The 24,982-nt window shown below is 39.0% G+C and overlaps 1 protein-coding gene across 1 annotated transcript in view; it reads right to left on the bottom strand.

The window, feature by feature from the left end:
- COBL (cordon-bleu WH2 repeat protein) overlaps positions 1–24,982 on the bottom strand; it is a 159,783-nt gene that overhangs the window by 17,287 nt on the left and 117,514 nt on the right. The window contains exon 12 of the mRNA XM_074146968.1: positions 8,430–8,706. Coding sequence (XP_074003069.1) covers positions 8,430–8,706 — 277 coding nt within the window. The remainder of the gene's footprint in view (positions 1–8,429; positions 8,707–24,982) is intronic.

The raw sequence follows: 24,982 nt of genomic DNA, 5'->3' as shown, positions 1-24,982 counted from the left end.
TTGCACGCTGTTTGCCATATCAAGACTTGAGAATATGGCTCCTGTGAATTTGTTACTAGCTGGGAAGGGAAGACAAAGCCATTGCAAATAACGGAGTCAAATCCAGACAGGCACACCATGCAGTAGCACGCACCGGGACACAGTGACTGCAACGAGGCAGTTCAATGGACATGGAGAGCATTCAGCTTCTCACGTGGTGCCTTAGGCACTGACCAACATGGAAAGCTGATATGGTTACTCCAGACTGACCACTGGAGCATCTGGGCTCCTTTCCCATCTCTGGTAGTCTTCTCAGCCTGACAGTGGGGAATTACATTAACCTGTATGTGTGTATCCAAATTTGTCCTCTTCAAAATGAATCCACAATGTTCTCTTCCTGCACAAATGCTGGAAAGAGAAATTCTTCTACTTTGGGTATATATCAAGGTGGATGTTAAAGAAGAGGCTGACGCTGAATGATTTTAAGTTGTAGAAAGTACGGCCAAAGCTTTCTGAATACAACTTTCTAATCAATCAGGCCAGAAATATGGCATTAACTAAACTCAAAGTGTTTATATATTTGTTTTTGTGAGTGATGCAGCAAAGTACTCTTTGAAGGTGCAGGTAACTATTTTCCACATTAACCAAAAGTTTACAAAATCTTAGGGACCGTTTTTCCATTCTTTGCATTTCTTAGGCTAGATGACTTTTTTCTATTTCTTTCCAAGGAAGGAATACAACAGCAGCAGAAGAGCAGCTACTGTAAGCGGTGGTCTTTCTGGTCTCCTAAACTATGACCTGACCAGCAATATTTTCCATTTCTGCTGCCTCCTGTGAACTTGAGCATAAAGTTTTAATGTTCAAATGACCAAAGCCTGTTAAAATACAAAATTTGTAGACTGAACAACAAACTTTGGACTGTTTAGGTAACAAAGTCATCGCTTGTCTTTGATGGAAGATTTCTGAATGTGGCAGGCAACTAGGAAAAGGAAAAAGCACACGGTCATATTTTGTTGAATGCCAGATAACCTTGCTTTGTTCTTCAACAAGCAATTAAAATTAGCTGCACATAGTTTTTGAGAGCAAGTTACAGGTATCATTTCCATTCCAAGTTTTTCGTTTGTGTTCTGTTTCTAGTTCTGTGGGACTGCATCAAACTTACAAATGTCTTTAGACTGCTTTTATATCTGTGCTGAATAAACATCATCAGAGATCGAATTAAACTATTTTCCATTCCTGGAACACACAGGCCCAGTAGCACCTTCAGATATAACACCACCCAATTAAAAATAAGAACTTGCAAATATAGATGAGGAGGCAAATGAAGTAATTTTTCAGCAGCAACTGGGTTTGCAGAGTGCTTTTGCTTGATATCATTTTGTGGGTTAATGCTAGAAATCTCTAAGTTTGTTACATACCAGGGTGATTTAAGCTTCCAGAGTCCCCTGACATATGTCAGTTCTGGGGTCCTGCTGCATAGGCAGCAGCTTGTAGTTGCTATACAGCTGGAAGCATGCCCCCGCTTCTTACACGGGCCTCTGGCAACAGCTTCTCAACGGTAAAGCCCGCAAGCGGACAGCATTGCCAGAAATAGTCAGGGAAGTGGACTAGCATGATTTAAATCTTAAAACAGCCCCATCACCTGTGCAATACAACATTGCAAGTTAAAAGATGGCATGGTGAGGTTAAATAACTACTCTTGGTTTACATAGGAAAAAAAAGAAACAGAACAAGGACCAGAGCCTTTCTCTCCTGGAAGCCAGCACTACACCTTTAGCAACCCAGGCTGCTTCCTAACGTGTGAAATATTCTACAGCTCCAAAGCATACGGCATTTTTCCAGTGGATGAGTTTAACAGAAAGGATAATTTGGATTCTTGCTCTATAATGACTGTGACTATCTATTACTTAACCAAATATCATTAGTATCTTCCCTCCATGAAGATTTGCCAGCAGAAAGTGCAGGAGAGTATTTAAAGAGTTTTCTGGAACAAGGGGAAAGGGAAAGCCAGAGATAAGGAAGGAAATTAGCAAAACTATGTAAGAAGCAGAGGCTTGCAAATCTGTCAGACATCTGGGTCTTAATTAAGTAATTTTTCATCCCTGAAGTTCTCCCTGTCGCTTTAACCCTTTCTCTACCTTCCTCCCCTTAAAACTTCATTTCTTTTTCAAAAAAGTAAAACGTGCCTACCCAGCTAAAATAAAACCTACCTTATAGAAAAATAATAGATTAAAACTTTCCAGTATTTCTCAGAGATAGTTACAAGTGACATGCAATTATATAGAATGTGTTTGTGCACAACGAGGTATATACAATACATACATACATTGCTATTTTTCGTTACTGTTTTTCCTTCCAGCCTACCTTCTGCCACTCACTATTATATTTTTATTTCCTCCAACCAGCTTCATCACTGAATTCCCTCCAGCTACGGACTTCTCTTTTCCTGCTGTCCTTCCCAAGTGGAATACAAAACCTTGTAACATTTGAATTTGAATGGGCTGAAAATTAAGCAGAAGAAGTTCACCCACCACTATCCTTTCAAGCTTTTGTTTTAAACTAACTCATCAATACCCTAAAGTTTTGTAACAAACAGCGAGTATTTCTCAAGTTTGTAACAAAGAAGACTCTTCTCTCAGCGGCTTCAGCTACCCCAACCAGAGCCAAAGGTAACAAATTCTCCCAAGAGAAAGGGAGGAAATGGGATTATCCCTGTCCAGATCCACAGCGAGAACCGATCTCAGGAGGGTTCCCCCACCCCCACCCTATGCCCTCCACTAGCTGTACGTGAAAAAATATTCCGCTCTCATGGCTACTGAAACAGAAACTCAAGGAAGGGGAAAACCCCCTTCAGACCTTTAGAAGGTATTTTATCTTTTCGTCCCTGACAAGTCTGTATTTATTTAGCTTTATAACTGCCAAGTTCCTTTTACATTTTAAAATACGTTCACTTTTAAAATATTTTAATACATTTAAAACCTCTTAAAAATAATAATAATAAAAAAGTTTTGTATTTTAAAGTGTTTTTCCTGCTCCAAGAGAGGCTCATGGAACCACTCACTCTTAAGACCCCTTTTAAAACCCAGTTTTCCATTGCTTGTAACTTTGAGAAATTATGCATCTTTGCTAGGTGGCAGTCTAAATGCGATGATTTATATCATGCCCATGATCATTCTATTATTTTGTTTCAGCCAAAACGGTTAAATGCCTTCCAAGGACACTATTTGGATGAAAAGGAAAGCTGCATTCTGATACATGAAATTCTATTTAATGCTCAGTCCTCTGAAAAAAGAGGTCCTGCATGGTCTAACTGGTCACTAGTCCACCTTGACTCTCCGTGCATCAGCTCTCCTTCTCTAAAACAGGATAATGCCACTTTTTCATCTCATGTGAGTACTGTGCAGGGAAATGAATTAAAAGTCTGCAGGGCACATGGATGCTAGTGTGATGAGTAAGATAAAAAGAGCAAAAGGAAATTAAATAGTCCTGTCTCCAGAAAAGAATTTGAACTGAGAGTAAACAGTGGTATACCTGCTTTATTGAGCTCTTAGACTTGAAACTTAGAAAAACAAAATAGAGTATGATCACTTCAACTAGAGATTTTATAATACTGCACAAAAAGGGGGAGAATTAAGGTTAAAGGGGGGAATCTAAGGTTACACGGACAGCCTTAATATTAATGTTACCTAACTTTTGAGCGCGTGACCTAGCATCCCTAATAATATTATTTTAACATAATTTTTAATGTGTAATTATTTATAAAGCTCCAGACAGTAGGTGCGCATGATGCTTTATAGGCATATAAAATTGTCTGATCCCTGCCCCTAGGAGCTTGCGTGATGACACCACACAAGGGATGGGAAAGGAGAGGGTATGGGAGGACAGAGTTGCAACACTGTGAGATCATGAGATGTACTTACTGCTACATAAGCAACATTTCAGCTTCTCTGTGGTTTTGTTGTTACTCATTTAACACTATATATTAAAATTTGGTGAACAGATACATAACACAAAGAAATCAACCGTAAGGAAGGATATGAAGAAAGAGAACTATGTAGTACAGTGTTCAGAGTCAGCAGTTAATATTAAAACATCCACAGCCAAACGTTGCATGTAGTCAATTATTTATATAGGGTTAGCCCTCGGCACCTCCAGCTGAGGTCTGGATTCTGCTCCACCAGGCACTGTACAAACATATAGTGAGATATGATAGCTGCGTTATGGTTTCTACCATAAAAAAAACAGTCAGTGGCTGAAGGGAATATCAGAGGCAGAGAGACAAAGATGGTTTAACAGGTTACAGGCAGAGTCAAGGGTAGAGCTAGAGTGTTCTGGTATTTGATTTGATATTTTACATGCTAATTAATATGTGTATTTGGATTAAAATTGCTTGAACAAGAATGCCAAAACAAAACGAAAAAGAGTGCACTTGCAAGCGGTAAGCGGTTCTCCCATGTACTGGAGAACGAAAACATGGAGGAAAGATCCCAGCTTGGAAACCCTGGAATTGGGGGACCTTCTTTTAGAAAATTCAGTTTCTGTGCCCTGGGAGCCGAACGAGATTTGAGCTCTGCTGTGGTTGTTGTTTCTGTGTGTGCAAAGCCCGTGGTACGTGCCTTTTCTGACCCGGTCATACTATTATGCTGCTACGTGCAGACAAACCTATTGCATGTTGAAGACTATACCCTTAAACGCTCACAACTTTCCTTGACTTCAGCAGCAGATGAAGTGCAGACCCTGCTGTGATATTCTAATGCTATCAGGCATTTCAACTACACAGAGACCACCCAGGCCACCCAGTAAACAATTCCAGAATCTCTCAGAAAAATTGATTTAAAACTAAATATACAATTAACCAAAGTAAGCAATATGGCAAAATACTCTTGATCTCTTGGAGCACAGGCTAAGCCTCCGGACCAAACTGAGGTAAGAACTGTGGACTTAATTCCGCTCTGCACTGCAGTTCTTTACAGTGTGTGTGCAAAATACCACTTGGACTTTCTTTATACCCCTTCACACTCTAAATATAGTTTACTTTCATTTTAAGCATACTTTTCTCAGCCCAGAGAGTACAAAACTATTTTAGTATACAACATTATAAATTTTTAGGAATTAGTTATTTCACTGGGTGAAAAGCCCAAATTTTAGTCAGCTTTACAATTTAAAATGACAGATTAAATATTTCCATTATTCTTATTACCCATTTTTTCCCAAGCCTCAGCCAAACTAGTCACAAAAATAAAATTTCTGACTTGAGTGGAGCTCTGACTCAAGGAGGACTCTGATTCACTGCTGCTAAACACTGCTACTTTACAGTAGCGACATGTTCTCCCAATTTCTTTGTTCTTATCTTCCTTTTAGAATTGACTTGGATCGTGGTACACAGACTAGAAGAAGACAGAAAGGAATGAATAAACTCCATGTAAAATTTTCCTTTAAGTTTCGTAGCTTATGAAAGATATTTAAAACTCTGTAAAGATTGGTATCAATTATTCACATGAACTGCACTTTGACTTGTCTGGGAGGCTGATTTGGTCCTGATAGCCCGTTCGTAATGAGAACTACATAGAATATCAGAGCTCCCAAGAGATTTTATTAGTAGGGTGGCAGCTGTTCTGAAAGTGGAAGTTGAAACTGATGTTCTCCAAATTTGGCTGTACTCAGAATTGATTTACATTCCACTAAAACAAGAAATTCATACAAATAGGTTTAAAAAAACTCCTTATTTTTTTCATTCCCTCTAGACTTAGGAAGTGGCTTTTGAAAACTTAGCAAGCTGACCTCAAAAGGATTTAGATGAGCACAATTTTCAAAGCTGGTTTGTTTACAAACATCGGTTAGGACTGGAATTGGATTTACCTTCAAATATTACTGGCACATTCAGAGCATAAAAGTTTAAAAGATGTTACTATCAGTATCGCTGCTATGGCAATCTGAAGTAGTTGCTGACATAAGATTAAAAGGAATCACAACTGTTAAGTTTCTGCTATACCCTAAAGTTGATCTGAAGCAATTTTGCTGGCCCAGAGCCTAAAAAATAAATAGCATTTATGAAAAATAACCACACTACCCAAATGACAACAACTGTCTTCTATTTCAGTCTAAACCCACTCTTTTTAAATTATGGACATGTTAGATAAATACTGAATGTTTAGCACAATAAAATCACAGAAGAGATTAAGTTGGAAGCCTAGACCAACCTCTTGCTCCAAGCTGGGCTAATTTCTAAGCAAGACCAGATTTGGACTGGCTGAGTTCTGAGAACCTCCAGACAGGGAGATTCCTCGACCTCTCTGGGAAACCTCTTCTACCACTTAACTGCTCCTGTTTTGAGGAATTTCCTCTTTATATTCAACATTTATGTCCTTTACAGCAGCTGGTGATGGTTGTCTCTTGTCCCTTCATCATGTATTGCTGAGAAGCTTCATAGTCCTCCTGCTGTTTAGGGATGACTGCAATCAGGCCCCTCCTCACCCACAACGCTTTTGCAAGGTGAACAACCCAGTTGCCTCCTCCCCCTCTCATACCTCGTGTGCTCCAGCGCCCCAGCCCTCTCAGTGGCTCTCCTCTGGACCCTCTCTCTTGAACTGGGGTCCCAAGACTGGGCACTGGTACTAAAGTACAGGCCTCACAGGGGCTGAGCAGAGGGAGTAATCACCTTCCTGACTGCCATGGGCAGTACACCACACTCTGCTTCCAGCTTCCGCTCCTTTGGCTCAGCAAGACCCCTGAGCAGCAGTCCTGCTAGCCAGCTTGTGAAATGTCTTGTTGTTTCCTCTACGTGCACTCTTTCCAACTATTAAAAATTTTGTGTATTTGTGTGTCAAAGGTAAATCTCACTGCAATGTACAGAATTATGTATCTTTGGCTTAAGAGAAAGATGGAGAGAATACTGACTTCTAAGAGGGAGTGTGTCACTTAACGACCTGTGGCCAATCTTTTATTTGACTAAAAAACCATAAAAAGTCCAAAATAGTTTTTGCTGATTAGGATTGTTCTTACAGACCTTTGCTTTGATGTTGTTGCTCAACATTATGGTAACTTCTTTTCCCCACACTCAATGTGCATATGTTTTCCTAACGAGTTTAAATCCTGCATTCTGAAGAAAGTTGGGATTGCTTAGCTAACTTACAAGGCCCAATCTAAGTCTACTGAAATTAATGGGTTGCTTTTCTGGATCAGGTCTGGAATGTTACTTGCAGTTGCTATACTAGCCTACCTAATTCTCCAAATAGAGACTGCATCAGGACCTAAGAAACTGTAAAAGCACAAATCACAAGAAAAATGTTTTGTTGAGCAATAATCTGCTTGAGGCTTGATCTCGTCCCCATTGATACTGATGGATAATGAAAAGCCCTGAGATCATTCCAATAGGTTAAATACTGACTTTAGCCTAATTTATCCCTAATTTATCACCTACTGCATGATCCAAGATGAAGTTTTCCCTCAGAAATGCATGGAAGGAAATAACTAGGTCATGATACATGCTCTTATGAAGGGGCTACAGATCAGCAGCTGAATGGAGAGAGACCAGAAAGCACAGACTTTGTGTCAACTGAGAATTCAGAGGAATTTCTGGCCCCTGTCCCATGACTCTGCAGCATCACACAGAGCGTATCCCTGTCAGTATTACCAGGCCACCCTCCTTGCTGGAGGCACAGCTTCCTATTTGGACAGTTTATATTTGCAAAATCCTATAAATTTTGGGTTCTCTTTGCAGCCCTGACACCAACTATGTGAGTTTTGGCAAATAAACAGTGTCAGAGTCACTTGTGCTTGAAGGCAGTTTCTAGTTAAATTCCAGGTTCTCGTATTTTCTTGCAAAAACTGCAGGAAAATATTTGTTTATGCAAAAAAAAAAAAAAAAAAAGAAAAAAAAAGGCAGGCAGAAAAAAAGGAAATATGCTGAAAAACCCCCAAACCCATGGTATAATGCCTGGGGAGGTAAGCATTAGGTGAACATATATATGTATGCACACACCCACAAACCAATCCCCAAATTTCACTGCATACAATCCTTTTCCACCTGGCTTTCGATGGCTTGGATTTTCTGTTTCATGAATTTTCCATTTTATGACCTGCATGTCATTTTTCTAGATCAATATATAGTAAGATTTTAAGCACCTCACATGCTATCAGAACTACAAAATAAACCAAACTATAACAAAATTATTTCAGGTTTCTTGGAGAAAACGACTATGGATGGCAGCGAGCGGTCTTTTGCAAGAAATGTAACTACAAGTTCAAACAGAAAAGTGACCTTTGCCTGTTGCTACAAGTATGTCACTGGAGGGGATTTGGCAGAGAGCTTTTCACTAGGAGGAGTCACTTGGCATTGGTACTGGTTTATGAAAGAGCAGGAGAAAGTAGAAGTTGGTTTTCTTAAATGATTCCCTACAAGGAGGACATGCAAGATATTTTCCAAGAGCTGGCCGCAAATAAATTTTTACCTCTGTGGAGCAGTGTCAGATTCCACACTACCGTAGCAGGCGTTCTTTACAGGGCACGTCTCTGTGCCATACGCCGCATCTGCCTCAGCTGAGTCCATGTAGCCATTGATCAGCTTGATGTCTCTCAACTTCATACTGTCATTTTGGGAATCCAAAGATACAATGTCAGATGGGGAGCTCACAACACCCGAGTCTTCTGTGGTGTCCTCAGATGCAAAACAGCTGCTTTCTGATGCCGTTTCTTCCACCTCTGATAGCTCCAGAACCGTGTCATCCACTACATAAACATTATCATGTGCAGGCAGCAGGCTCTCTAAATGAAATACAGCAAGGGAAGTTAGCTGAAAGTCATCAGTACATAAATCAAACACAGAGCTATTCCTTTGTAATTGGAAAAAACCACATGAAATACATTAGAAATCGTAGGACGGAGCTCAATATTTGTACATAGGATAAAGATGATTTGAAAAGTGACAAAAATTTTGTCCTCCTTTGCTTTTAGAAAGATGGTTTGTTATACCTGTCCTACAGAGTTTGGGTTTTATAACTTTCATAGCAAATAAGTTCCCTTACTTTCACGAAGAAACATCTTTCCAGGGACAGTTTTGTAGGGAATTAGACCAAAGTTTAAATGATGTGGTGCAACAAATCACTGCTGTTATTGCTTCTGACAACATAATCTCATTATTCCTCTTCCATGCTGCCAAACAGGATCGTGACATTTACAGTAAGAAGTCTACATACAGGTAAAAATGGGCAGCATTTCCCAGTCAGGACACTGAATTGATAAACTAGATCTACTGCTGGCCCACTTGGTGTCACTTTTTTTTACCACCCTTCAATCTCCTATGTAAAGCAGCCTTCCAGTATCTGAAGGGAGCCTACAGGAGAGCCGGAGAGGGACTCTTTATCAGGAAGTGTAGTGATAGGACAAGGGATAATGGTTTTAAATTGGAAGAGGGGAGATTTAGATTAGATATTAGGAAGAAATTCTTTACTGTGAGGGTGGTGAGGCACTGGAACAGGTTGCCCAGGGAAGTTGTGGATGCCCCATCCCCTGGAAGTGTTCAAGACCAGGCTGGATGGGGCTTTGAGCAACCTGGTCTAGTGGGAGGTGTCTCTGCCCATGGCAGGGGGGTTGGAACTCGATGATCTTTCAGGTCCCTTCCAACTCTAACCATTCTATGATTCTATTAAGTAGGAGAATAACAATCATCCCTTTTTTAAACCATACAAAACCTACTAATAAGTGTTCAGAAAAGTAGACACTATTATGCTTAAAGCAGAACCTTTTCCAACATTTAGTTATTTATAAAGGAGATCAAGGGATATGCCCTTTGCATGTTTACTAAAAGTTGTAAATTTTGAGAGAAGATTAGACACAGTAAAATTAGTAGAATTTTTCGCATGTTGATTTAGTTTGATTCCTATAAGCTATTTGGGTTTTCGTTTGGTTTTTTGGGCGTAAAAAATACTATTTTATTATTTCCCTTATGAAATGTACATTACATAATGTGAAATGTACATTATGCCATTAAAGGGGAACTCCCAGCAAGGTCAATAATTTCAATGGCTGAAATTATTGAGTGGCTGAAGACAGAATCAAGCCCAAACACACTTCTTTTGATCAAAAGGAATCAATAAAGGCTAATCTAAATGTTTAATTTGGAATTATAAGTGTGCTACATTGTCTTCTTCAACCTCAGTAAGCAAAAGGAAGATTAAACAATGGTTTATGGTCTGATCCTGCAGACAGTTGCGGTGGATGTTAATCATATGAGAAGTCTCAGGTCTACAAGCGTGACTAAGATTAAAGGTACACTTGACTTTTTTAGGGTCAGAAACTACAACTTTTTGAAGCATACATGAAACTACAGGTCAATAAAAACAATCAATGGAGAGAAATACTTCTGTACTATGCTGTATACACAAAAGTATTTTCTTCAAGTCAGAGAACTGAAAATGACTTTGCTAAAAAATGTCATAGAAATAATATTGTAAGGGTGAATCTTAGCAGTGAAGCTTTCAGCACAACTAAAATAAAAATCAAACCAACATTCTCCTTGACTGAGGTTACAAGATGCCATTAAGTACTGAAATTGATTTCTGACAGCAGAAGCAATAAAATTCAGAGGGTTACAAATCAAGATTAAAGTTGTAAGTGCTGTCAAGCATCGATATTAATGATGGAAGATGATCCAAAGGCTCTATTGTGACTTTGGAAGTAATGTTACTTGATTATTTTGACCTTATTTTCTATAACATTAGTTCTAGGTTCCAGATTTAATCCAAGAGATCGTTCCATCTAAAAATGGCAATTACAGGAACTAAGTGTGTGTCACTGAATGGAGTAGAGTATGCTCATGGCAGAACTACAGTTAGAAAAATACCAACATCAGGGAAAAATATAAATAATCTGATGTTAAACACCAAATAACAAACCCCCACAAAAATAGACAGTAAACAAAGAGGTAAGAGTATATGCCTGCTTGGCTTTCAAACAAACCAACCCAGTAACAACCCACCAGCAAAGCATTAGTAAAAGCTACAATATGTTAAAACCAGAAGAAAGTAGGATAGAAAAGAAATCAATTTAAAGAGTGGAAGTTGAAGACTGAAAGCACACAGGAAGATTTTGAAGTAATGCACAATGCAGTATATCTTAGTGCAAAGAGACCTCTATATAATACAGGCCACATCTATTGTCACCAGGATGCCATAGATTACCTCCACCGTATAGCTGGCACAGCACTTTATAACAAAGTACCTACTTCCAGTTCCTGACACAAGGATGGCAGGCTCTTCCTCCCTAGCTGTCTCTCTCATTTCCTCATCCTCTTCTTGTCTGCCTGCAACTATTTCCTGCATCTTTCTGCTCAGGGATTTAGATCCTTTTGGTCACACAGCCCTACTTGTCCACTGTAGTAACAACACTTGAGTGTTTCCCTGATATGATTCAGCAAGCTGCTGTATGGCAGGATCTCCATCCCCCAGCCCATTCTTCCCACATACTGACAAACAAAACAAAACCCAATTCCCTTATTATCAGGGTCCACATGTGAATCAATCTCTATCTGTTACGTCTGGATCTTGGCAGCTGAATCATCCAGTCCAGGGTAAGAACCTCCTCATTCAACAGCAGTTTTGTCCTGAAGCACGGAACTACAGAAAGACATCTTTCTATTCAACAATTAAACTCCCTGTGGTCAAGCAAAACCAAGATGCCCCCCTTCAAGTCTATCATTTTGTCAAAGCACTTCCTTGATCTTTTATCTTCACTGAGAACACTGTGGTTTTAACACAGTTAACACATGGTGCTGAACAGAGTTGCTGGCTGAGGCAAACCATTTTGATTGCCACCACTACTCATCTGAACATGAAAGCACACATATAAAACACAATTGCTATGGTTCTGTGTCATGTTAACAACCTTGTTTCAGCTAAGAGCAGCACTAAAATACCCCTGATTTAAAGCTAAGCTACCCTTGGATGGATTAAGAATCTATTCTTCCTTCTACACACACTTGATTAAGTCTCCAGTGGTGCAAACCGAAGATGGATGGGTTACTACTGGGTAACGACACATGACATGAAAAAAGCCTACCTCAACTTTATTGAGTGGTCTTGACTCCAGGAGTCAGAAAACAGCTTTTAAAACTTCCTAATTCTACATAGAGATCTGGGTAACACACAGTACTAGACATGATTCTTTGTTACAATTTTTGCATATTTTTTCTGAGAGGGAGTGCACATACACAAAACCACCACACTCTAAGCACAGTGTGATCACAACGATGGCAGCTACTGAGGTTATTTCTTGGTCAAATAAAGAAAAATCTCAGCATTTGTTTCCCTCTGCCATGACACTATGAAGATTTCAGTAGGGGCTCTGATCTTCAAGGCCTTACATAGACACATGCAGGTTAAGAAAAATATTCGGCAAGTACTTCAGGATTGAACACATAAATAACAACCGCTACTGATAATACACTACTGAAACACTGCTGCACCTCAGAAGATTGTCTGCATTTCCAAATACATAACAATGCCAAGATCTTTTTTTCAGTAAAGTGTGACCCCACTCACTGGCTTCAGGTGGGGTGTGATATTGAAAAGGGTGTAGAACTTGGCCCACGGTCTCCAAATCATACTGAAATCTCCGTGGGACATCTCACCCACAAGTAAAATTGGAGAGCATCCCTCAGTGCCCTGCATTCCACTTACCTATGTCCTGCTCCAGGTTGCAGACTGTGCAAAGCCCAAGTCAGTGCCATACCAGGGATCTCCCCTGCCTAGCAGCAGCAGCACTGTCGCTGCACAATTAGGTCAACCACAAGTTACAAAGGCTTTCTTGCGGGGGGGACGGGGACTGGGACGTCTGTTTGCAAGAATGTTGCCCATGATCATCAAGAGGGAAAGAGAGGAGCAGCTCATCAGTAAAGAATGTGAGCTTCTTGTTTAGCACAAACCAGATCTTGTCGCTTTAATCTCAATAGGCTGTAAGTAATTAGGAAAACACTGAACTCTGATTTTAGAGGAGTCATATCTGCAGTTGTGCAGTTTGATATCACGTATATATACACATTACTCATACAGAATGCCAATGATGGGGAGACAGATAAACCTCACCTGGTTTAAATGCTAATCAGCACTTTCAGAAATGAAGATTTAATTCAATAAGTGAAGCCTACCATGGGTAAAATCCTCACTTTGATTACTACTATGAAAGTAACTACCACTGACTTCGAATGAGATTAGAATCAGACCTAAGCGTTCAAAAGATGCATGTCCTACTCAGACTTAAAAAATCAGTCACCAAAGCTCAAGCCATCACTCCCTCTGAGTCCCATGAGTACAGGATGTAAGTCTCAGACTACAACTGTTCGCTAAGTGCTGTGACCTTCTGGTTTTAAAGCACTGCTGGTGGTTTACTGTCACATTCAGCAATGACAGAAACAGTATATCCAAAAGCATTTTTAAAGAGGTAACAGTTGATTTAACCTCTACATGGTAAATAATATGAACTTTGTAACGGTTTGAGAGATGCAGAGTTCCTCTAATTCCTTTGAGTTCTTGCTAAGAGGTTGGTAATTATTTTCCAGTTTCTTTCATCACTTGTTCCACTGCCAAAAAACTTTTTTTCTGTGGACTAAAATTGCTTTCCTGTAGTTCAAATGGTCTATTACAATGAAGTTGTAAAAAGTATTACAAATTTCATGATGTTAAAGAATATTAACTCTTATAACGATCCCCAAATTGCAACATAATTATTTCCCCGACAGTACTTAAAACTTCTAGCAAGAGAAAGAAACAGCTCTAATTATTTGTTCTGGCAGTAAAAAGTTAGACCATCACAAAAGATCAGTATTAAAAAAGTGTACGTTTATTTCATGCACTTAGAAGAAGGCTGGTGGAAGAAATGGGAAAAAAACCCCATTTATTATGGCAATGATTAAAAGAGATTATGAAAATGCACAACACAGGATTACTTTAGGAGTTTTCACACTGGTACAATGTGTTCTGGTTACACTTTACTCATGTTGCTCATGGATCAAAAACTTGTACATAGAAATAGGTGTTAAAAACCATTCAGCAAGCAGTTAAAACACAAGACAGAATGAGCGGACTTCTCTCTATTTATCACAATTAAGACTACTTTAATCCAATATGCTTCTTAGCATATTTGAGCCTATGTGCATGCTTTCATTGTTTAAAAATGAAAAGAAACAAAGAGAAAATAAATGATCACTGTTGTACACTAACAATAGCACGGGAGGAGTGGGGGAACGGATCGAGCTCTGAGGTCCTCCTTCTCTCGCAATTCCTGTAACTGCCTTGCAGAAAATGAAGGTGAGGCCAGAAAATGCTGAGGTGAGGAACCATGCTCTGCACCTCCAGCCCTCCTCCAAAATGAGGATGTAGAGCAGCTTAATGTTGGCTCAGCTCATTTAGGTCACAGAATCACAGGATAACTTGATTTGGAAAGAACCTCTAGAAGTCACCTACTTCAACATCCTCTTCAAAACAAACCTAACTTCCAGCTTAGACGAGGTTGCTCAGGTCCCCGAGCACCTGAGTTTTGAAAAACTTGAAGCATGGAGACTTCACAGACTCACTGGGAAATCACAGATCATTACCTGGGCAACGTTTAATGCTTCTCCCAATAAAGAATACTTTTTTATGCCAAATCGAAATTTTTCTAGCTGCTACTTGTCACTGTTGCAGTCTTAGCCTTTTTCAGTGAATCTCAAGAGTCTGGCTCGCTCTTCCTTTTCCTTCAGATGCAAGACAGCATTCAAATTACCCTTACCCTTCCCTCCTGCAGGCTGAACAAGCCCTGTTGCCTCAGCACCTTCACGTACATCTTCGAAGCCTTCTGCCAGACTGTGCTGCCTCTGCTCTGGTTTGTCATTGTCTTGTTCCACCGAACTCAAACCTGAATCCACTTTTGGACAATGGACACAGACCATGGCAGCCAAGTAAAAGGTCGTAACCATTTTCCTTGATCTGCTGGCTATGCTCTTGCTAGTGCAACCCAGTCTGTGGTTAGCGCTTCATCACCGCAAGGGCACACTGCTTACTCACAGAGTCCTGCATGTGACTCCCAGTTCTCATATAATAAGATAGTTTCAGTCTCCTTCCTAGTCTTATGCCCCATGCTCATGTTTTTCAACAGGTTCTTTAATTGCAGTCATTCTTACTGCACAAAACCTGCAAACAGAAGTAAATCCATTCCTTTACATGCTAGCCAATAATAAAAATTAAAAGACTCACAAAGGACATGTCTCACCAGACATATCATCAGAAAGGTACATATGGAGTATTATTAGATACACCCTGTGAATGCTCAGCATTTCCAGAGTCAACCCCAAGCTAATCACTGTTAACTTAGCTACCTAGACCTACTCTCCTATGGTTGAAAAAGAAATGCAATGTGGATTCATTTAACCTGCATTACCAATTTGAGGTAGTTAAGCACTTCCCGAGGTTAAACCCGTCTGCTGTTAGTTGACATCAGAACACAAAGGTATTGCAACTTTTACAACAGCTTTTTTTGGCAATGGTGTTTCCTACACCAAAGGCAATACAAGATAGGATCAAGCCAGGGAGCGGGAACTGAATAGTATCCCAGTCCCTCCCTCATTTTTTTCATGTACAAGCAACTGTGAAGGTCTGTGCACTAATGTTTGATTTTCCTTTCAAACTTATGCTGAAAATCATTATGAAGTCTCTCTCAAAACAACACTAGGTAAGACTGTCTGCTGCCTCTACAAGGACTTGGAGGAAACTACCACTTCTAGTAAACATCTGCTACCCTCTCCCATTTCAGACTTTTATTTTTACCACCTGCGAAACAAGCAAACAAAGAAAAATTTCTGAACTAATACAATACAGATTTTCAGACAGGGAAAAATTAACATACTGGACTTTATTCCCATTTCTTTCCCACAATACTTTCTTCAATGACTGAAAAAGCCTCTCTGACCTCTGCAAAGCCCATTTGACCTAGAATACTGCTGCTATTGCTAAACTACTTTTCATCCTCTCCTTTTTGGCACTCTTTTGAACCTACCAGTTTCTTGCTTCCGTAAAAGCCTTGTTTCGAGACTCTGATGAGTCCACACCATAGCCAGCAACCAGCCTTCCTCATTCATAGGGATCATATGTCACAAAAGCAACATGAAGAGCAAAATGCTCTTTGACAGGAAAAGGATCTTGTGTCGAAGTAGATCTTTCCTTGATTAACTAGAGGACATTGCCATTTGGCTTGGAGAAGGATCGATTTTAAAAAATGAGTCAGTAGTGTGGGTTGTTAATTTCCTTTTATACACAGTAAAGTCTGACAGGGATACTTTCACAACAGCTCCTGGTGTTCACTATCTGAAGTTAAGAGCAAGCTAGAACAACTCACAAGGTGCTTTCCAGGTTCTAGTCGGTCCTTTGCTTAGGTGTGAGGACAGGGGCAGCATGCCTAATCTGTGCAGTTCAAAAAGACTATGAGCAAGCAAAGTAGGTTAAAGGAGCATGATAACGGGGAAATATATTTAAGAGCATATAATAGATAGCTTCAGACTTGCACTTCATAAATTACCATGTGTAACACCGGTAACATGCCATGATCAATAATTGGGGTCTTTGGAGGACTCTGTGGGAAAGGAAAAACTAGATCCAAAATGAAAGTCTGCACAATGTAATGACTCTGGTGAAGAAATAAGCCACTCTCCACATTTTGCTGGGAATTATTAGTCTGAAGTGTTAGATTTTGGCAATCCGCATCCTTTACAGAGGTGGTCGGCTTCCATTCAAGCACACAGCTGAATCTAAACAAACATACTGTGAAGGTGATTTTCATGAGCCACCTTAAAGAACACACTCTATAAAATTGCATGAAAAGCATATGTGGTGTAACTATTAAAACCAGAAATGATTAGTGCACCTACCCAATAAAACAATGTTTTATTAGGTGTTTTTTAAGACCACAGAAAAAAGGCTGTTTGCTCAACTTTTCTTTTTAAACTTCATCTTCTTTCCCCCTTGTGCACTCTATTCTATCAATTAATTATCTTCCTTAGTTTGTCTGTTAACAATTCCATAAAATCTCTACTAGAGTTTCATATTTCTAACATATGAAAAAAAATGGAGAAAACATAAAACACTTTTGCATTGTAATTATACCCTCCTTCCCCAGAGACTAGCTGCCAGCAAACTCAGCAAAGACAAGACAAAAAAACCCAACCCTAAACCAAGTACATATACACATACATACAGACACACTTGTGGGATTTATGAGCTCTTTCCATTGTACAGAGACACCATTACGCTCACAGTTGTGTATTTATGTCTGATTAAAAGTGATTTAAAAGTTAGGAAGTGTGGAAGAGAATCAGATCAATCTGTAATAAGCTATCTATTAGGGAAGTCATTAGGTATTACACACAGAAAGATTAAAAATTTTGAACAGTTGCTTTCTGTTTATAGGGACTAAGTATACTTGCCTTGGGTGTATGAGCACTTCTATTGAGAACTGCTGCACAAACAAGAAAAAATACTTTTAGTACCTTCCTGACAATGCAGACTTACTAAGCAGTAACGGCAACAACTACCAGTTTCACTTAATACCAAAAGCTAAGAGTGAACTTCAGGCTGCTGTGGTGGTTAACAAAATGGGATTTCATTACTCCTGTGGATTGTTTCTTCTTATCCATCCTCACAGCACCTCAGTCCATTCAGATATGTGATGTCGGTCTTCAGTTCCCCCATCAGTGCATCCATCATTTTCCCTTACATCACCTTCTTTGTATAGGATAGCATCTATAGTGTCACCTCAAGTCAGACAGAGCCCTGAGAAAATTAAATGTTTCACGCACAAACCACCTGTTTAACTTAGAATTAGGTCGGCACAAATTAACTCCATTTAATTGGCCAAAATGTGCTTCAGCCAAACCACCAATAATGTAAATACCTTCACAGCAGATTTTCAGCAGCTAGCTACAAATATAGATATGAAAACATTTTCATACACCTCTGTGCTATAAAGATACAAAGCTCTCCTCTGACCTCTTTTGATGCACATTAACTGATTCCTCTTGGACCTCCTGATAAATGGAGTACTTGCTTCCCTCTACGAAGTTCAAAGAACAATAGGCTTTTCAATATATTTTGGCTGGTGGTTTCCTTTGGTAATTAAATTTCTAGAAATATTTTAACCTAAAAAAGCATGCTTCTTTTGTGAGTTATTATACATTTTACTGCACATTCACACTTGATTACTCTTCTATCATATTCCTCATAGCTGTTAAGACGTCCAGTGATGTCAATAGAAGCCAGTGGAGAGACACTGCTTGGAGTACCTGAACACTTCTCATCACTAAGGCATTTTGCCTTCTGGAGCTGCCCAGCAAAGAAAGAATTATTGCAGTGAACAAAACTGAGGACCAGAGTACGCTAAGTATCTCCCTGAAGATCTTGTGTGATATCCTCCACAGGGGCATTGTGCCATTTTCAAAGCACAGTTCCTAGGCACTCTAAATACCAGACTCCCATGCTGGGACAAGGGCAAACTGAGGGCAGCAAGGCCAGGACAATGCAAGCCAAGCACACTCACCACCTAAAATATAGCAAGCTACACGAGCAGAAAAGAGTCACAGATACGCTGCAGAAGCCTTTAAAGGCAACCTGTTGTATTGAAAGATGGCGAGAGACAGACTTCTTTTCCAGTAACACAAACATAGCCAAGAAATCACTGCATGGGGCAAGAATCAATTGCAGAATATCATGAACTTTACTTCAGGCTCTACCCATGAAGATATATTTTGCAGCAGTGCACACTGAAGCTCTCCCTGGGAGCCCAGTAAGGAGGGAAATATTGGACAGGTGGAGAACAAAGTGCTCACAGAAGAGCTCCGCTGTCATGCCACCACTCCTCTTTGACAGCAGATGGACTAGATCAGATTATTTCAGACATAAGCAGAGATGGGAACACTTAAGTCAGAGCGGAATTTGGCCTGCTCTTTCACAGTCCTCTTGTGAAGCCAATTATCTCATCAATCCTGCTTTGCCCTGGGGCTCTCTTTCCCTATTAACTTGAAATACCAGGAGGAAGAAATGCAAACATGCAAGAGTAGTAACTGCATGTTATGCTCTGTACTGATTTGTGGATAGTAAAATGTTAACGGCAGTGTCATCTCTGGTGCTATGGTGAACAGCACCCTGATGCAAGAAACAGGTCATCATCCGAACACCCACTTGGAATAAATTTTCCCCTTTCGTATTTTGCGCTGTTAGTGTCAGATCCTGTTTCCACTCCAGCAGTTGGGTTTTGCTACTGACTTCAATGGGAGCAGGATTGGACCGCTCACTGATTAAAATGCAAAGCTGCAGATATCTCCTGCATGGGATGAATCCCCACAGGGAAAATTTGTCTGCATTTTTATTCATGTGAAGCATTTTAAGGCTTTCATTTACGCAGTTCATTCAATAATAACGTGCATGCTGTATAATGGGGTACCTGATTAAGCATGCTTAAGTGCTTTGCTGGAGCAGGGCCATTTCTAGAATTTGAAGGTTCGCTATGATCATGCCCTCAAAACAGACAAGCTAGTTTGGGGAATTTTTCACCTGAGTTAATGGGCTTAATTAGGATCAGCATAAAAGGTCATTTTTCCTACAGCAAATTGGGAAATGTCTTTGAGTTTCTTTCTTTTTAGCCTCAGTTCCTACAGAAATTAGGTTGAGAAGGTCACGCTGTTGTAGGTTTATAAGTCTGCCTATGAAACCCTCCAGTAACTTTTAAACTGGCTGCCAACTTCTGAATTAGTCAGGAAAGATAACACTCTAAAGCTCAGTCCCAAAAGTTTCCTAAAGAGGTAAAAGGACAGAGCAAGGAGATTTTTTTCATATATGTACTGACATAAAAGCTCATTCTCTATTATCTATCAGGGATACCTGAGGGAAGGATGCTATGAACAATAGCAAAGCTTCAACCCAGAGTGTGCTGGGTTTAGATGCCAGACTACTGAGTCATTAATGCAGACGTCAAAAAGAAATGCTTAAGGAATTACTTGATGGGGTCTGGAGGAGGAGAAGAAGAAAACACAGAAGAAAAAAAAAGAAAAAATTCCCAAACTAACATCCATTTTGGTTTTGAAAAGCTAGAAGGTGAAGCTTATGGGATTTTCTCCTCCATCTATTTTTTCCCCTTTTTATCCACTATTATCCCCTTTCTTTCCCCTTCTTATCCCTAACTAAAAAGGAGTGTTAAAAAAAAAAGGCACCTCCTCCTTTAGACTCCAAAGAACCAGTTAATTTTTTTTTCCTGGAAACACCCCGCAAGGATTGTGTTCGGCCACTTTTCCACTTTATACAGTACAGTTAGTACAGTCGTGCTCAAACGTTATCTTCGTTCTCTTTATTGCTCATAAATTCAGAATGAGATTATAAAACTCTCAGCTTAGAGTGGCCTCTATGAGACCAGCACAGAATCAAGCTGGTGGTTTGTTACTACTCTTCACATTACAGCATGTAAGTTTAAGGACTTCTATCTCCATTGCCTTCAGTCTGCTAATTTTCTTCCAGGCACTAATTTAACTCCATGGAAAAACCGCAAGGAGTTTCCCTGTGCAAGGATTTTTTGTGTAAAAAAATGCCATCGATACATTGCCAAAGCCTTGTATTATGAACAGTGGTATGTATTTAATGTACCCTGAAAATGAAGAAAGCGTATTTAGTACAATCTGTGTCCTTTGTAAGAGCAGACTGAAGACAAATGATTGTATTTGAGGAACATCTGAATCCCATTGATTAGCTTGATGAATACAGAACAGGAAAGCTGCCAGGTACAGAGGAAGCTAGCATGTCCACAAGGGAGTGGAGCAAACAAGCAAATTACAGTATATGCATGCTTTTTTTTTTTTTCTTTTTTACCAAATGTTTTCATTTGGAAAACTTGGACTCTAAGTTTCTTTAACTGACTGGTCAGTTAATCAGCATATTCTTCTCATTTTCTGAAGGCAAGCAGAGAAGGGTTTTAAAAGTAAAAAAATATACTTTTAAATTATAAATAATCAAGAAAACGTTTACATATGTTGTGTTTAATTGACATAAAATTTCTTCTGGGAAAAAAAAAATCTTTCCTCTTTCTGGGGAGAAAGCAGGGTAAGTTTTACCTGGTAAAAAAGATCTGTATCACTCCTGATCATTGATTTAACATGTCTGGGAGACTGGTAGTACCCAAAAAGAGTTTCAGAATAAAACCAAAATACCAATGCATTCCTGCAATAGTCCCCAAAGTAATTTCTACTTGTTGCATCAACAGGCAGTGATACAGGCTGGCCCTTCTACAGCCTTCAGCAGTACACTGTGAGGCTTTCTGTATAGGAAGTCAAGAATAAGAGTCTGTTTAATTTCCAAAATGCTTCATTTCTTACGAGTATAAGTCAAGTAAAGAAAGTTCTTATCTTGAACTTAAAGCCAGTAGATTAGTTTTTCTTACAGCCTTTATAATCCTTATGTAATTCTTCATAATTCTTATAATTTATTTAGAAGAATTCTTAAATTCTTACATTTAAGTGTTGACTGTTACATCTATAGACACACCTTATAAATAGAGCTGTTGCATGTTTTCACTTATTTAAGAAAAAAATGTTGAAAATACTTCTCCATTAATTTTCTTGTTTTTACAAACTAAAAAAACATTTTCTACTTTACTATTTAACTTCTTGTCAAGTGAAAAAATTGAGGGAAGAAACAATCATGGGAAAGAAAAGAAGAAAAATTCTAGCTACGTGTTTTAGAAAACAGGTATCAATAATAATTTTCATTAGATGCTTGAAGTTAAAAAAATCAGTTGTTGTGTTTGTTTGCTCTAACAAGTAAGTAGATACTCCCCTAACAGTCCTCCACTGTTTATGGAAGGTTACCATATATTTAGCAACTTTACTTTCACCATTTAATCACAATAGTCTTAAAAGAAAAAACAGTATTTGTCTGTTATAGTCCTCCTTTCTCATTCTTGACTCCATCTTCCTTTGTTTTAGGTCTTTGTCCTCCATTACACCCCACCTTTGCTTATAGTACAGTAGGTTGGAAAGTAATGCTTTTATCCATGCCAGGAACCAATTATGGAATCCACAAAAGGAGCTGACAAAAGAGACTCTGTCTCTGCTCTCAGCCTTTTGCTCCCTCAGGCCCTAAAACCCAGAAGTGAATGTGCATGGCCAGAATTCTCAATTTCTTAGAAGAAAGCAGGCAGGCATTTTAGTCAGTGTTTACTGACTTAGAAGTGGTAATATGAAAAGCTGAGTATGAGCATCTCTAAGGATGGACAAGCACTTTGGTATGGGTATTATCACCTACCTGGAACAGAGAACACAAAGATTTTCAACAGTTTGCTTTCTGTAGCTCTCTGTGCATTGCCTGCATTTGAATCAGTAGGACCTTGCACTACAAATTTCAATGCTATTTCAAATACCAACCTGACAGCCTGATTTGGCCCATACATAATGTGTAAATCAAGCATAACTTCAAATTCGTACCCAGAATTAAAGTTCTCTCTCACACACACGCACACACACCCATGCATGTACTTGGCTGGACACAGATGTTTAGTCTGGCTTGTTACTGATAAAGCCTAAGTCTCCCTACTTGTATGGGTGTGATGAATTCTTCCTATTCCACTGTTCAAGTACAACAGAGTACGTTTAAGATGAGTTATTAAAGGTATGGCTCACAGAGTTAAACTGCTCTTATTTTGACTACGGAAGAAGAAAACAGGGAATTTGGTCTCACTTAGAATAAACATTCACAGTTTGTCCACAGACCACTTGGATTGCAGAGCTGGGCTGCAAGGGAATTAGAAGAGCAACGTCTTTACATTTAGTCAGGATAAGAAATATGAAGCTAAGGGTTATTCCACACTCTATGAAATAGGTAAATAACCAGTTAAAAACATAAATATCAGGAAATGAGGCTAGAAAGACTATTTGATTTACTCGAGTCCAGTCCCATACTTAATGTATCCAGAAAATATTTTGTTATATTCAAAGAAATTGCTCTCTCTTACAGTAGGACTGACTTCTGGCTCAAAGTCTGCAATATCGCAGCTATTATTTCCAATACAGTGGCAGGCAGCAGAATGAACATGTAAGGGAATACAAAAAACCCCCTTTCCAACTGGTATTACCTTTACCCAGGACTGCATCTCCTTCTTCATAACTTTCTCAAGGCATGAGAAAATGAAGCAGATCTGGTGACCCAAATTTACAATTTTCTTATTAGAACTGAACAGGAAAAAAAACCAACTTTCATGTTCAAGAAATATTCAAGGACTCAGTAGTTAATACCTATTCAGTATGTTATCAACTTCTAAAGTAGTTCACTGTTGCTACTGGGCTTGATCCTTTCAACAGTCATTCACCGCTTGAAAACAGAGCATCACAGAAGAATATGCAATAAACAAGGAATATAGAATGAAGCAGCTGATTCTTGCATAGAAAAATACAAGATCACCCTTCACCACCTCAGCAAGAATTAGCAGAGTTTATTACATGTAAGCTCTTCTGGATAAACAAGGAATTAATTATGTCACTTTTTGTTCTGTCGGCTTCTTATAAATTTTAGCAGTAGACTTCTCTAGCCATACAGAAGCATATCGCATATGCACATATATGCACATATTGTATGCAGACTATACATGAGATATCTGAATAAGAAGTGTGTAATCAGTGACAGCAAGTTTTTCTCACTGTCCTGAAGGGGGGAGTTCATAGTTTTGCAATGACATTAGAAAACAACATGGCTGTAATTTTGGAGGGATGGAATAAGTTACATTCTATCTTCTAAAATAACATGTATTTTAGTATGGAAAGTTAAATGGTGCCTACTGCATGTACTAAATATATATTGAGAGTCATGGCAGTGACTGGAAGCCAAGTTCAGAAAACAGAACTGCTGTCTTATACACACACACACAGCCCAACTCTCACAAAGAGGAACTTTTATACTGGTCTGGAACAATAAAGAGGGCTTAAAGTGGGCTGTAAACATAAATGATGAGTGTATGAGAATCATGACCACAGAGTTGAGTTTACAAAAGCAGAATACAGGGACAGATGATGGACATATGATAGATTTCACGGCCATACGTTTAATAAATAAATGCATCATAGGTCTTTGCAATTCATCATATAATTTGGACTGGATAATTTCTCTACCAATCACTCTTCCTTGGCACTTATTCGAGCACTCCAGATGCCATGGACAGCTTTAGATACTTCCAGTTAAAAATGAACAAAAAGAGAACTATTTCCTTTTCCTATTCGTATATTTAGAATATTCTCTCCATATTTTACCTGCCCAGAATAAGTTTCAGATCTGGACCAGTAGCACATTTTCTAAAGATAAAAATGGAATGAGTTCAAAGTTTAGTATTCTATAGCCCTGCACTGGAAAAGAAAAAAATCCATCTGCTCAGTGAGAAAGACAATATTCATTTCAATCCTAAGGAAAGAAAAAAGAAAGCATTATGTGCAGAAAAGACATTTAAGGATGTTTGGAGAGTCTCTGTATCCTAGATTTTAGTCTCTGAATGACTGAGTTGCTGGTAACAAAGTCAATGTGTTTGAAAGAGAATGGGTACTAAAACAATCTGGTCATGCTTTTAAAATGCTAAAACTCAAGCTGATAAACCTTTCTAGCAGAACAGGTCTTTCTATATTGGCACTAACCCTGACCTACTCCTATGCACTTGTTCTTAAGCACATGCACCACATATACCTTGGACACAGCTGCCATAAATATACAGGCAATATCTATATAATATAACAGCCAACTCAACATACCACCACCCTTTGCAAGAATGCCTAGAGTAAAAATTTTAACTTATGTTTGGAAGATGCCATCGCAGTGGCATCGCCTGCAAATATAATTTTACCTTCATTTTCCTACCTGCAATTAAATTGATTAAAAAAATATAGAAAAAATATTTATTTCTCTTTTTAGTTGCTTAAAAAAACCAACTCAGCAAACTAATTTTAATTTTATGGCATTCTTTAGGA

This window comes from Numenius arquata, chromosome 4, assembly GCF_964106895.1.
Source record: "Numenius arquata chromosome 4, bNumArq3.hap1.1, whole genome shotgun sequence".
In the NCBI taxonomy this organism is placed as follows: domain Eukaryota; kingdom Metazoa; phylum Chordata; class Aves; order Charadriiformes; family Scolopacidae; genus Numenius; species Numenius arquata.
This window is presented reverse-complemented; position numbering and strand designations above follow the sequence as displayed.